The 10,970-nt window shown below is 41.4% G+C and overlaps 1 protein-coding gene across 2 annotated transcripts; it reads left to right on the top strand.

Moving 5' to 3' along the window:
• Window positions 1-493: 493 nt before the first annotated feature.
• Window positions 494-7,313, top strand: LOC145958307 (uncharacterized). 2 transcript variants are annotated; one of them, XR_014434050.1, is made up of 2 exons: window positions 494-2,412; window positions 3,794-3,968. XR_014434050.1 is itself a non-coding variant. In XM_083075221.1 (2 exons), exon 2 carries the CDS (start codon window positions 4,218-4,220, stop codon window positions 5,037-5,039), a length of 822 nt encoding a protein of 273 aa, XP_082931347.1. In that variant the 5' UTR covers window positions 494-2,412; window position 4,217; the 3' UTR covers window positions 5,040-7,313. The 2 variants fall into 2 exon arrangements, 1 of the variants encoding a protein (XP_082931347.1); XM_083075221.1 differs by lacking the exon at window positions 3,794-3,968 and adding an exon at window positions 4,217-7,313.
• Window positions 7,314-10,970: the final 3,657 nt, after the last annotated feature.

Genomic DNA, 10,970 nt, shown 5'->3' with positions numbered 1-10,970 from the left:
TTATAGGGACCCAATTCCTCTCGTCGTAAGTCGATGGAAAGCTCTAACGCACTGTCGGACTCGAGTTCATGGTTTTCACCTTGAGTGATGTTTTCCGACAACGGTCTACGGGCACCTATAGACCCATTCGACAACCGGCCGTACTAACATCCACTCCCTATGGCTTTCCACTCATGCCCCCGGGTATAGAGGGAACTGTTGTGTGCAAAGGTTTGTGTGCAGTTTTTATTTCAAACAATTGCGAAAATTTAAACATTCAACAGTTATTAAAGCCAATTAGATAAAACATATTATCGTACAAGCGAGGGGTAATGAAGTACTTTTAGACTATCATTTTAGAAATAATCCATCACTAAATGGGACTGACTCTCGAGGCTTCCCTAGTGGAGTCGCCATCTGTCGCCACCCGCCGAAACGGACCTTGGCATTCGCGACGATGGTTGGACTCTTTTTAAGTTTTGAAAAATGATGGATTGTTAGAACGACTTATTCTCAAACTGAGACCTCATCGAGCTAACAATTTTGTTTAAATAACTCTCACCAATCCATGTTAATCCCAAGCGGGACCCTCCATGGATTAGTGGTTTTCGCAAAAAGAAGGGGTTCTTGGAGTCGCCACCAATGTTTTACTCAAAACATTGGAAAAAGATATAAGGCAATTGATTTTCGCAAATCAACTTCGGCCATTACAACCAGAGTTGGGTAAGGGAGTCGGTTACGTGCGAGGAAGGTGTTAGCACCCCACAACGCCCCTTTCGGGTTCCCTATGACGGATTATTTCATAAATAATAGTGTAAAGTTACTAAATTACCCCTATTTATTAGAAACGATTATAAGTATAATATCTACATGTTGAAAGCGTGCAATGCAACAATCAAAAAGCGATAAATGAAAGCGGTAAAAGAAAGGACTTGGAAAGAAACCTTTGAAGCGTGCTTTTATATATTCAAAAAGAGTTAGGAGGCTTTTTGGCGCTCCTTCCCACTACACGCTCGCTCGCTCCTTTCCCTAGAACAAATATTAACTATGGAAATCAAAGAGATTTCCCTTCGACTTGTTCGAGTCTCAAGCTTCAAGGCTCATGACTCAAGAACTTAGTCGGGTTGGCTCTCAGAGAGGTTCCTAGGGCAGAGAATAGCTCAAAAACCCAAGAATCCTCCGCAAGAGGGTCCAAACATCTGTCAAAAGTGTGGGAGGACGTGCCAATGACGTCCTATTTATAGGATTGAGGCGCAATACGGCCTGGGAGGTCAATACGGCCCGTACTGGGTTTTTGAACTACAGTACGGCCGTATTGAATTTGGTACGGCCGTACTGAAGTTCAAAAACTTCAGTACGGCCGTATTGAGTTCACTACGGCCGTATTGCAGTTCAAATGGCTCAGTACGGCCGTACTGAACCTCTGGGAGGGTGTATTGAGCTCCAATCCTCGCACACCCTTATTCTAAGCTACTCTAAGACTTCTAGACCTACAAAGAATCATCCTAGGGTCTTCCAGGAGTCTTTCCGGCTGACTTTCCTTCGGTCTTTGAGAGTCTTTGAGCTTTATTTCCGACCCGGACAATTTCAGGGGTCTACAAGCTGTAACACCATCGAAAATACTAAGTTATTTAGTATATATGTATGTATGTATATGTTATTTATGTGGATTTGGAATGTACTTACTTCTATGCATTTTGTATGTTAATGTGATTTTGATTAGTTATTTAAGCATGATAGTGATTTTATAGTATGAGATGAGAGGTTGATGTTTTGATAGTTTGTATAGGCATGTGTGTGCATGAATTTGGTGAATGATGCATTGTACACCATTATACTGAACCAGTATTAAGAGGGAAGAAGACTGATCACCTTCCTCCTCATCTTGGTTAAGTGAAGTATTATGGCATGCAACTCATTATTCCAAGCATCTATATCTGAAAGTGATATTTGTTTGTGTGTTGACACATGTTGCATTTCATATGGTGGTGAGTTGTGAGTATTGCATGGAAAGGAATAAGATGGGTAGGAGATCGAAGGATAGGAACATAAGATAAATCTGGTCTTTCTGAGTGAATTTGAGGTTGTTTCAGAGCTTAGGGAGTTGAAATACTTCAAGGAATAGGATATTTGAGGTGAATAGGTGCTAAGGGTGAAATTTGGAAATTTTGAAAAATGGCTATATATAGGGACTTAGGACCGGAGGATTTCATTTGTCAGACAGAGACAGTTTTTAGAGAGAGAAAGTAGAGAGAGAAAGGCTCTGGTCCGGAGGGAAGCTGAGGACATATTTGGGAAGCTTATCAAGCCAGGATCAATCTTCACAACTGGAGTTTCAGGAGATTTGGCCTCTAAAGCCTTGAAAATTGAGATTGAAGTTTGAATTGGGAATTTGGGGGTTTGTCCAAATCTTGCATTTCTGAAGTTTCTGAGGTAAGGGTAGTACTTATAAGACTTAATCTAGTATGTATGGGTTTGAAATATCATATTAATTTCATGATTTAAGCTTGATTAAGGATGGATTGAGGAAAAAGGGGTTTGATAGGGTTTTCATGATTTCTTCATGATTTGCATGAATTAATGGTTAAAACTTGATTTTATTGCTTAAAATGTTGTTTCTGGATATTGTTTATGCTTTATAATGGTTCAATTTCGTGTAATTTGGATTGGATTCATGAATTGGAAGGAATTTTGATGATTTTCAAGTTTTCTGTCGTGAAAGTTACTATTCACATGAATAGTACTATTCATATGAATTCCGTCTGATTGCATAATTTACTATTCATTCAATTTACTATTCATTCAATTTGAATTTACTATTCATTCAATTTGAGTTTACTATTCAGTCACGAATTGATTTCAGAAATTACTGTTCATGTGCATAGTACTATTACTATTCACATGAATAGTACTTTTCATGAGTATTTTGATTTTGTCATGAAAGTTGTAGCCTTAGATGTTAGCTTTCTAATGGCATTGGAATCACCCAAAAAGGAGGTCTAGAACTCTAGATATGATTGTTCTAGTGAATGATTTGGCATGGTTATGGAAAAGTTGTATGTAATTATGAAATATGCTATGTGCATGTGGTTTGGAAAAGCTAATAGAACTCAGAGGAGTAAGGTTATGGTATGGAAGATCTCTTGGTGAGATCAGGATATAATCTTTGGAAAACTATAAAATTTGTGAATCCCATGGTGAGGATTCCAATAAGGAACTTTTCCAAGGATTATATAATAAACCACTTCAGATGTTAGGTGAATTCTGAAGTACTCCTCTAAGTATTCTATTTGCTACCGGTATGGGTCTGGGCCGAGTCATACCGATGGATGAGGTGGCTCCACCAGGGTTACGTGACGACGTAAATCCAACTGTATATTTTCCATGAGAGGTTAGGCGTGGGACATGGGTTGCTGACATGTTTCACCGTATCAACACTTGGTTTGGATGGTGTTGAGGCCAACATTTGGTTTGGATGTGTTGGTTACATCATGGATTATACAGTGGTGTGACTTTGTTTTTGGATGTGGAATATGTATACATATGGTATGGATTGTATACATTGGTTATGGATTTCTTTATTAAATATGTATACATTGGTATGGATGTGTATACCTTAGATTCTGGATTGGTTTATATTTGGCATGGAAATAACTATTTTAATGTTCATTTCCTTGGTATGGATATGTATTGTTGATGAATATCTAGTTTAATGATATTTCATTTTATTGTACTATGGTTGGTTTTTATACGTGCTAACCCTTATGTTTCCATGTGGTTTGGACTGTGATGATCTCACTTTGTGGGGGAGCAGATCAGGTGTGAGGCTTTGGGATAGCAAGAAGTCTTTGGTAGCTGCTTTGAGAAGTAGCTAGGTTTAGAGCTTGACCAGCACCTAGGGTGTCTTATATGATGTTATTATGGGATTACTGTATAATTTTACTAAGACTGACTCTGATATAATTATGTTTGATATTATGAAGACAAATTTTTACATTCTAGCGTAGCTGGCTTTTGCTCTATTTTCTATATTATATATCATTTTATTTTAGTTGGTTTTGATGTGACGGCCTAGGGTGGGTTGTTACAATTTTGGTATCAGAGCTGGTCGAGTCTCTTTAGGATTTGTGGGAAATGGTCTTGTTATGTTTCTATTGTGAGGAAATGGATTTTGAAAAGAATTTCTTATGTGTTTTGGTGTAAACTCATGGGTTCCTTGATCTTTCATCTTGATTAGGATGGTTGGTAGGGGAAACAATTCTAATCCTTCTTCAGGCGTGGATGCGCAACAGATTGCTCAAGCTATGGAGCAAATTGCTGCTGCTATTGGACAACAGAATACTTTGTTGGCTCAGATGGAGACCAACCAGGCTGCAGCTGAAGCAGCTAGGGCTGAGGTACCTAATGAGTATAGGGGCTTGTCAGAGTTCAGAAAAGGGAATCCTCCTCAATTTACAGGTGTTGATGGACCTGAAGTTGCTGACCAGTGGATTGAGGAGATGGAGAAAATTTTCATGGTGATGCAATGCCCCGAGGAGAATAAGCTAGTTTATGCTGTTTATATGTTGGTGGGTGAGGCTAGTTTCTGGTGGAAAGGTGCTCAAGCTATGATGGAAGCTAGAGGGGAGGTGATAAATTGGGAGAACTTTAAAAAGGTGTTTCTAGAGAAATATTTTCCAGATAGTGCCAGGTATGCTAAAGAAGCTGAATTTTTGAGACTGCAACAAGGAAATATGTCAGTACAAGAGTATGTGGTCAAGTTTGAACACTTGGCTAGGTATTATTCTCAAGCTATCACTGAAGCCTGGAGGTGCAGGAAGTTTAGTGAGGGTCTAAGATTTGAGCTGAGAAAGACTATTGTTCCTATGGGAATTATGGAGTTTCCAGTTTTAGTTGAAAAGGCAAAAACAGTGGAAAGATTTGAAGGAGGAAATAAAATGGCAAAGGGTCCAGAGGGATCATCTGGATTTGGTAGGGGGAAACATCCTCAAAAGAGACCATCTCAGTTTCAAATTGGAAATGCTAATAAGAAACCGATGGGGACTACTGTAGACCCCTAAAATTGTCCGGGTCGGAAATAAAGCTTGAAGACTCTCGAAGACTGAAGGAAGATCAGCCAGAAGGACCCCTGGAAGGCCCTAGGAGGGTTCTCTGTAGGTCTAGAGGTCTTAGAATAGCTCAAAATCAGGAAGTGGAGGGAATGAAGCCCAATACGGCCGTACTGAACTTAATACGGCCGTATTGAAGCTTCAATACGGCCGCAGTGAACTCAATACGGTGTATTGAAGTTTCTGAAAACTTCAATACGGCCGTATTGAAATCAATACGCCCGTATTGAAGCTTCAATACAGCCGCAGTGAACTCAATACGGGCGCATTGAAATTTCTGAATTTCAATACGGCCGTATTGAACTCAATACGGCCGTATTGAAGTTCAAAAATTTCAATACGGCCGTATTGCTCCTGTAGGCCGTATTGCGCCTATTCCCTATAAATATGACGTCAATTGGACGTCATTCCACACTTTTTGGAGATAGTTTTAACCCTCTCCTTGAGTATTCTGGGGTTTTTGAGCAGTGTTCTGCCCTAGAAATCACTCGGAGAGTTGATCCGACGAAGTTCTTGAGCCCCGAGCCATTTTGCTTGAGGATCGAACCTAGTCGAAGGGAAATCCTCCGGATTTCCATAGTTAAAAGTTTTTTTAAGAAGGAGCGAGCGAGCTTGTAGAGCGAGGGAACGCCAAAAAGCTTCCCAGTTTTACTCAATATATAAAGCACGCTTCAAGAGGTTTCTTCTTAAATCCTCCCTTTTACTGCTTTCTGTGTGCATATTTAAACTGTCATCATGTAGATAGTTAATTTATAATTGCTTAGAATAAATAGGGGTAATTTAGTAATTTTACGCTGTTATTTTAGAAAATAATCTGTCATAGGGAACCCAAAAGGGGCGCTGTGGGGTGCTAACACCTTCCCCACGCGTAACCGACTCCCTTACCCAACTCTGGTTGTAATGGCCAAAGTTGATTTTTAAAATCAATTGCCTTATCCCTTTTTCCAATGTTTTGAGTAAAACATTGGTGGCGACTCCACGAACCCTCCTTTTGCGAAAACCACTAATCCATGGAGGGTCCCGCTTGGGATTAATATGGATTGGTGAGCCTTTTAATAAAATTGCTCGTTTGACGAGGTCTCAGTTTGAGAATAAGTCATTCTAGCAATCCACATTTTTAAACAAATAGACGAGTCCAACCATCCTTCGCGAATGCCGAAAGCCCGTTCGGGCCGGTGGCGACAGATGGCGACTCCACTGGGGAAGCTTCGAGAGTCAGTCCCATTTAGTGACAGATTGTTTTTAACAAATAATAGTTAAAAAATTACTTCATTACCCCTTGCTTGTATGATAACATGCTTTATATATTTGGCTTTAAATAACTGTTGTTTGTTTAAATTTCCGCAATTGTTTGAAATAAAAATTGCACACAAACCTTTGCACACAACAGTTCCCTCTATACCCGGGGGCATGAGTGGTAATCCATAGGGAGTGTATGTTAGTACGGCCGGTTGAATGGGTCTATAGGAGCCTACGAGACCGTTGTCGGAAAACATCACTCAAGGTGATAACCATGAACTTGAGTCCGACGGTGCGTTGGAGCTTTCCATCGACCTACGACGAGAGGAATTGGGTCCCTATAATGGGGGCACCTTGGGGGCCTTTGACCAAGTGAGAACAGTTAGATCCTCCTTGAATATGCACTTTTCTGCAGGAGACCCCTACCTCGTGATTCGCTCGTGACTGTTCGTGGATGAGTGAATTGTGTGTGCATTTTTATGTGACATTGTATGAGCATACATTTGCATTCTTTAAACATACAACATCCCTAGTAAAATAAAAATAAATAGAAATAAAGATTTTCTAGTACATGGTATGAGCATACATTGCACCTTTTAAACATACAACATTCTTTTTTGTAAATAAAAAAAATAATAATAATAAATAGGAATAAGGATCTTCTAAGTACATGGTGTTAACGTCTACCTTCATTGCATTCATATAGGTAGTTTCCCTTTTCACCCAAAAATACAAAAAGATACAAAATATCAAAAAATAATGATATTTACCCAAACCAAGCAATATCATGCATCATGTTAGGAAAATCCCAAAAAACATGATAATGCTTAGTTAAATAAACACTATGCATGCATATTCATCTCCATCATCTCATATCATGCATTTTATTGTAGATCATGGAGGGATCTAGGGGAGTGCAAGGGCAATTGAAGAAAGTGGACTTCTTATTGTACCGTGCCGAGAGGTTGGATCACCTCTGTACCTTGATGCCACGAGAGGCTCGTTTGGAGTTCGAAAAATCCTATGGACGAGTTCTCGACTTGATGAAGATTTGTGTGGATCCATCTTTTCTGAGAGCATTGGTCCACTTTTGGAGTCTCGATCTACATTGTTTCGAGTTCCCCCAGTTTGACCTAGTTCCTACTCTCGAGGAGTACGAGCTCATGCTACGATGGCCCAAATCAGCTGGGGTCTATATCTTTCATGATAACCATGTGGCCGTGGAGAGAGTTGCCACTCAGGTCAAATTACCATCACGATCAGCTGCCTTAGTGGGGAACGGCAGTATTAAAGGTTGGAAGCTTGCTATGATTGAAGACCACCTTTCTTCCTTGGCTGGTGAGGGAGATTGGTTAGCTTTCAACAAAACTCTAGCGTTAGCTGTATTTGGGATGATCCTTTTCCCCTTTTACGCTAACACAGTGGACCATGCTGCGATGGACGCTTTCTTCGCTTGGGACGTACACATGAAGAGTCCCGTGCCTGCCATTCTTGCCGACACCTTGTTCTCTGTTCATTTGTCTCAACAGAAGCAAGGAAAAATCATCCGATGCTGCACCTCCTTGTTGTATGTGTGGGGCATCACACACTTTTATGCCTTTAGTCATATGGGGACTTTGCCCGATCCGTTGAGAAGTTTTTCGAAGATCCCCGTACGCCGCCGATATGCTTCCGAGTGGAAGGAGGAGATGGAACAGTGGAGTATTGAACACTTCACGTGGGTTTGCCCTTGGTTCCGCCCAAGCAATGTATTGATGAGATGCGGCAGTTATCCAAGCATACCATTGATGGGCCTCAGAGGTTGCATAGCCTACTCACCAAGATTGGTTATGAGGCAACTGATGAGGACTCAGATCATTCCTACTATAGAGGAGCTTGGAGGGTTGTGTTTCTCTTTCGATTATGAGCATCAGAAGGACATGCACGCTGTCATGAGAGCGTGGGAGAGACCAACCTATGAGGGAGATCTCGAGCTTGGAAAGCCTCGGGTATCCGTCTCCATTGATTATGAGGAATGGAGGAGCAAGAGGGGGGTGCCTCAACCATCCACTTCTTGTGCAACCACAGCAACAAGGAAGGCATTGCAAGAACAAGTCGACGCCTTGACCAAAAAGCTGGAAATTATGGGAGCTCAAATGAGAGTTCTTGAAGAGAAAAATGAAGAATCCAGTTTTACTATTGATGGTCTTCAAAGGCAATGCAAGAAGAAAGACCACGAGATAGAGCGGCTCAAGGATGAGTGTGCTAACCTCAATGAGGAGACTACTCGGGCATTCAAAATGCCAAAGGTTGAACCGAGTAGTCAACTCCAAGAAGTCAACGCAAAGATAGCATACCTTGAAGCCGAACATGCAAGGCAGGCACAGTTGATCAAGAACATGCAAGACGATCTGCTCTTGACTCGATCCGACGCACAACAATGGCGGGAAGTTGCTCAACAACAAACCGCAAACCTTTCCGATTTCCGCAAAAAGGAAAGGGAGGGACTAGCACAAATGGCTAGACTCCGAGAAGAGAAGGATCGAGCCGAAGACGAGCTTAACGAGTTGCAGGCCATGATCAACTATCACACTCAAAAGGCAAAGGACGCTCAGAAAAGTAGTGATGATATGAGTCAAGCCGTCCATATGCAAGTTGAAGCAATAGCACGCCATGTGGAGGAAGCCGAAGACGAATGGAGAAGAAAAATGAACCCGCCTGTGGGTTTTTATCGGCTTTTCTTATATTGTAAAAAATTGCTTCAAAGCATCGTATGATAAGTTGTACACTTTCTTTAATGAATAAAACAGTATTTTTGAGATTTATTGCCTTTGCATCTCATTAGTCATTCATTTTGCATTTATCTCTCCTAGTAATTAATAAATAAGATTAATAAAAAGAAAGAATTAATCGATGCGTATGTTCAGAATGGATCGCACGCCATTTGTGATAAAATGCAAACCAACAACTGCGCAAAGTGAACACACGACGACGCCGTTGTTGGTAATCAAGACAGAAAAAGGGGAGGGTCCCACGCCGTTAAGGATTGTCGCTCCAAGACCTTTCCCTTACGAATCGAATAAGGCTGTGCCATGGATATACGACATCCATACTTCTGCCGACAATGATATCTCCAATATCGCTGGACTTGGGGGCATGACTAGGAGTGGCAGGATCTACTCTCTCGAAGATCTGCACGATAAAGCTCCCAAGAGTAAAGGAAAAGAAAAGGAGAAAACCGAGGAAGATAGAGAATCCGAGGAGGAGACTGATGAGCTGTTAAAAATCATCAAACAAAGCGAGTACTCCATTGTGGATCAACTTCACAAGACACCAGCAAAGATCACTTTGTTGTCGTTGATCCTAAGCTCCGAACCGCATCGGCAAGCTCTGTTGAAAGTCTTGAACGAGGCGTATGTATCACACACCATATCCCAAGACAAATTTGAGGGAATTGTTAGTCACATCACGGCTAATGATCACCTCACCTTCACAGATGAAGAGATCCCCACCGAGGGATCGCACCATAACAAGCCCTTGCACATCTCTGTAAAGTGCAAGGAGTATCACATCGCGAAGGTCTTGGTGGATAATGGATCTTCCTTGAACGTGATGCCAAAAAGAACGTTCGATCAGATGGCAATCAAGGGAGTCCAAATGCGCCCAAGCAACATGATCGTTCGAGCTTTCGACGGCTCTAAAAGAGAAGTGGTGGGAGAAGTCAGTCTTCCAATCCAAATCGGACCCACTATCTTTAACGTCGAATTTCAAATAATGGACATTACTCCTGCATACAGCTGTCTCCTCGGCCGACCTTGGATTCATGATGCGAAAGCTGTACCCTCTACGCTCCACCAGAAAATCAAGTTCATCGTGGGTGACAAACTGGTGACCGTGCAAGCTGAAGATGACATACTCATCAGTAAGCCATCCAACATACCTTATGTGGATGCAGCAGAAGAAGCTTTGGAAACCGCCTTCCAAACATTGGAAGTCGCCAATGTTGAAACGTTTCCCCGAGAAATGAAGAAGGTAGCCCATATGCTCACAAAGAACGGATACTTGCCAGGACAAGGATTAGGCAAGAACTCCCAAGGAATCCCGGAGCTACCCATTATCAAGGACAATCCGGGGAAACAAGGGTTAGGATACAACCCTGTTAAAGATCAAAGAACGAAGAGGAATCAAGATCCTTCTCGACGTTCTTTAAGCCAGATCTTTAGGAAGGCTGGTTCACAAACGTCAAGGCCAGCTGTCGTCATCAAGTGTCCTTTTCCTTCTAATAGGGATGTATAGACACAGTGACTATTAGAGATCACTCCTCGGGGAAAGCCCGACCCCCGAGCCTCGATAGGGCACATGTTTCCGCTGCGATTATAATAAAATCATTCTTCATTAATTTCTTATTGCTTCTTTTCTTGCTTGCAATAAAATTCTAAACCACATTATTTAACCCTGTTTGAATGAACATAAGTGAGGTTAAAATCGTCTTAATAATCAATAAACCCGCATCATTTTTATGTGGAAGTGTGCATGACAGCTTGGAGCACCTTTTCTTGGCATCAATAAGTGCCATCATGGATAAAAGAAATCCTAAAGATAATAAGCTCGGCAGGAAACCCAAAAAGGAGACTGCGCAAAAATAAGAGCAAAAGACCCGCTAGG

The sequence above is a fragment of the Cajanus cajan genome, chromosome 5, assembly GCF_000230855.2.
Source record: "Cajanus cajan strain Asha chromosome 5, NIPB_CcT2T_4, whole genome shotgun sequence".
NCBI lineage: Eukaryota > Viridiplantae > Streptophyta > Magnoliopsida > Fabales > Fabaceae > Cajanus > Cajanus cajan.
Note: the sequence above shows the minus strand (reverse complement) of the source record. Positions and strands in the feature narration are given on the sequence as shown.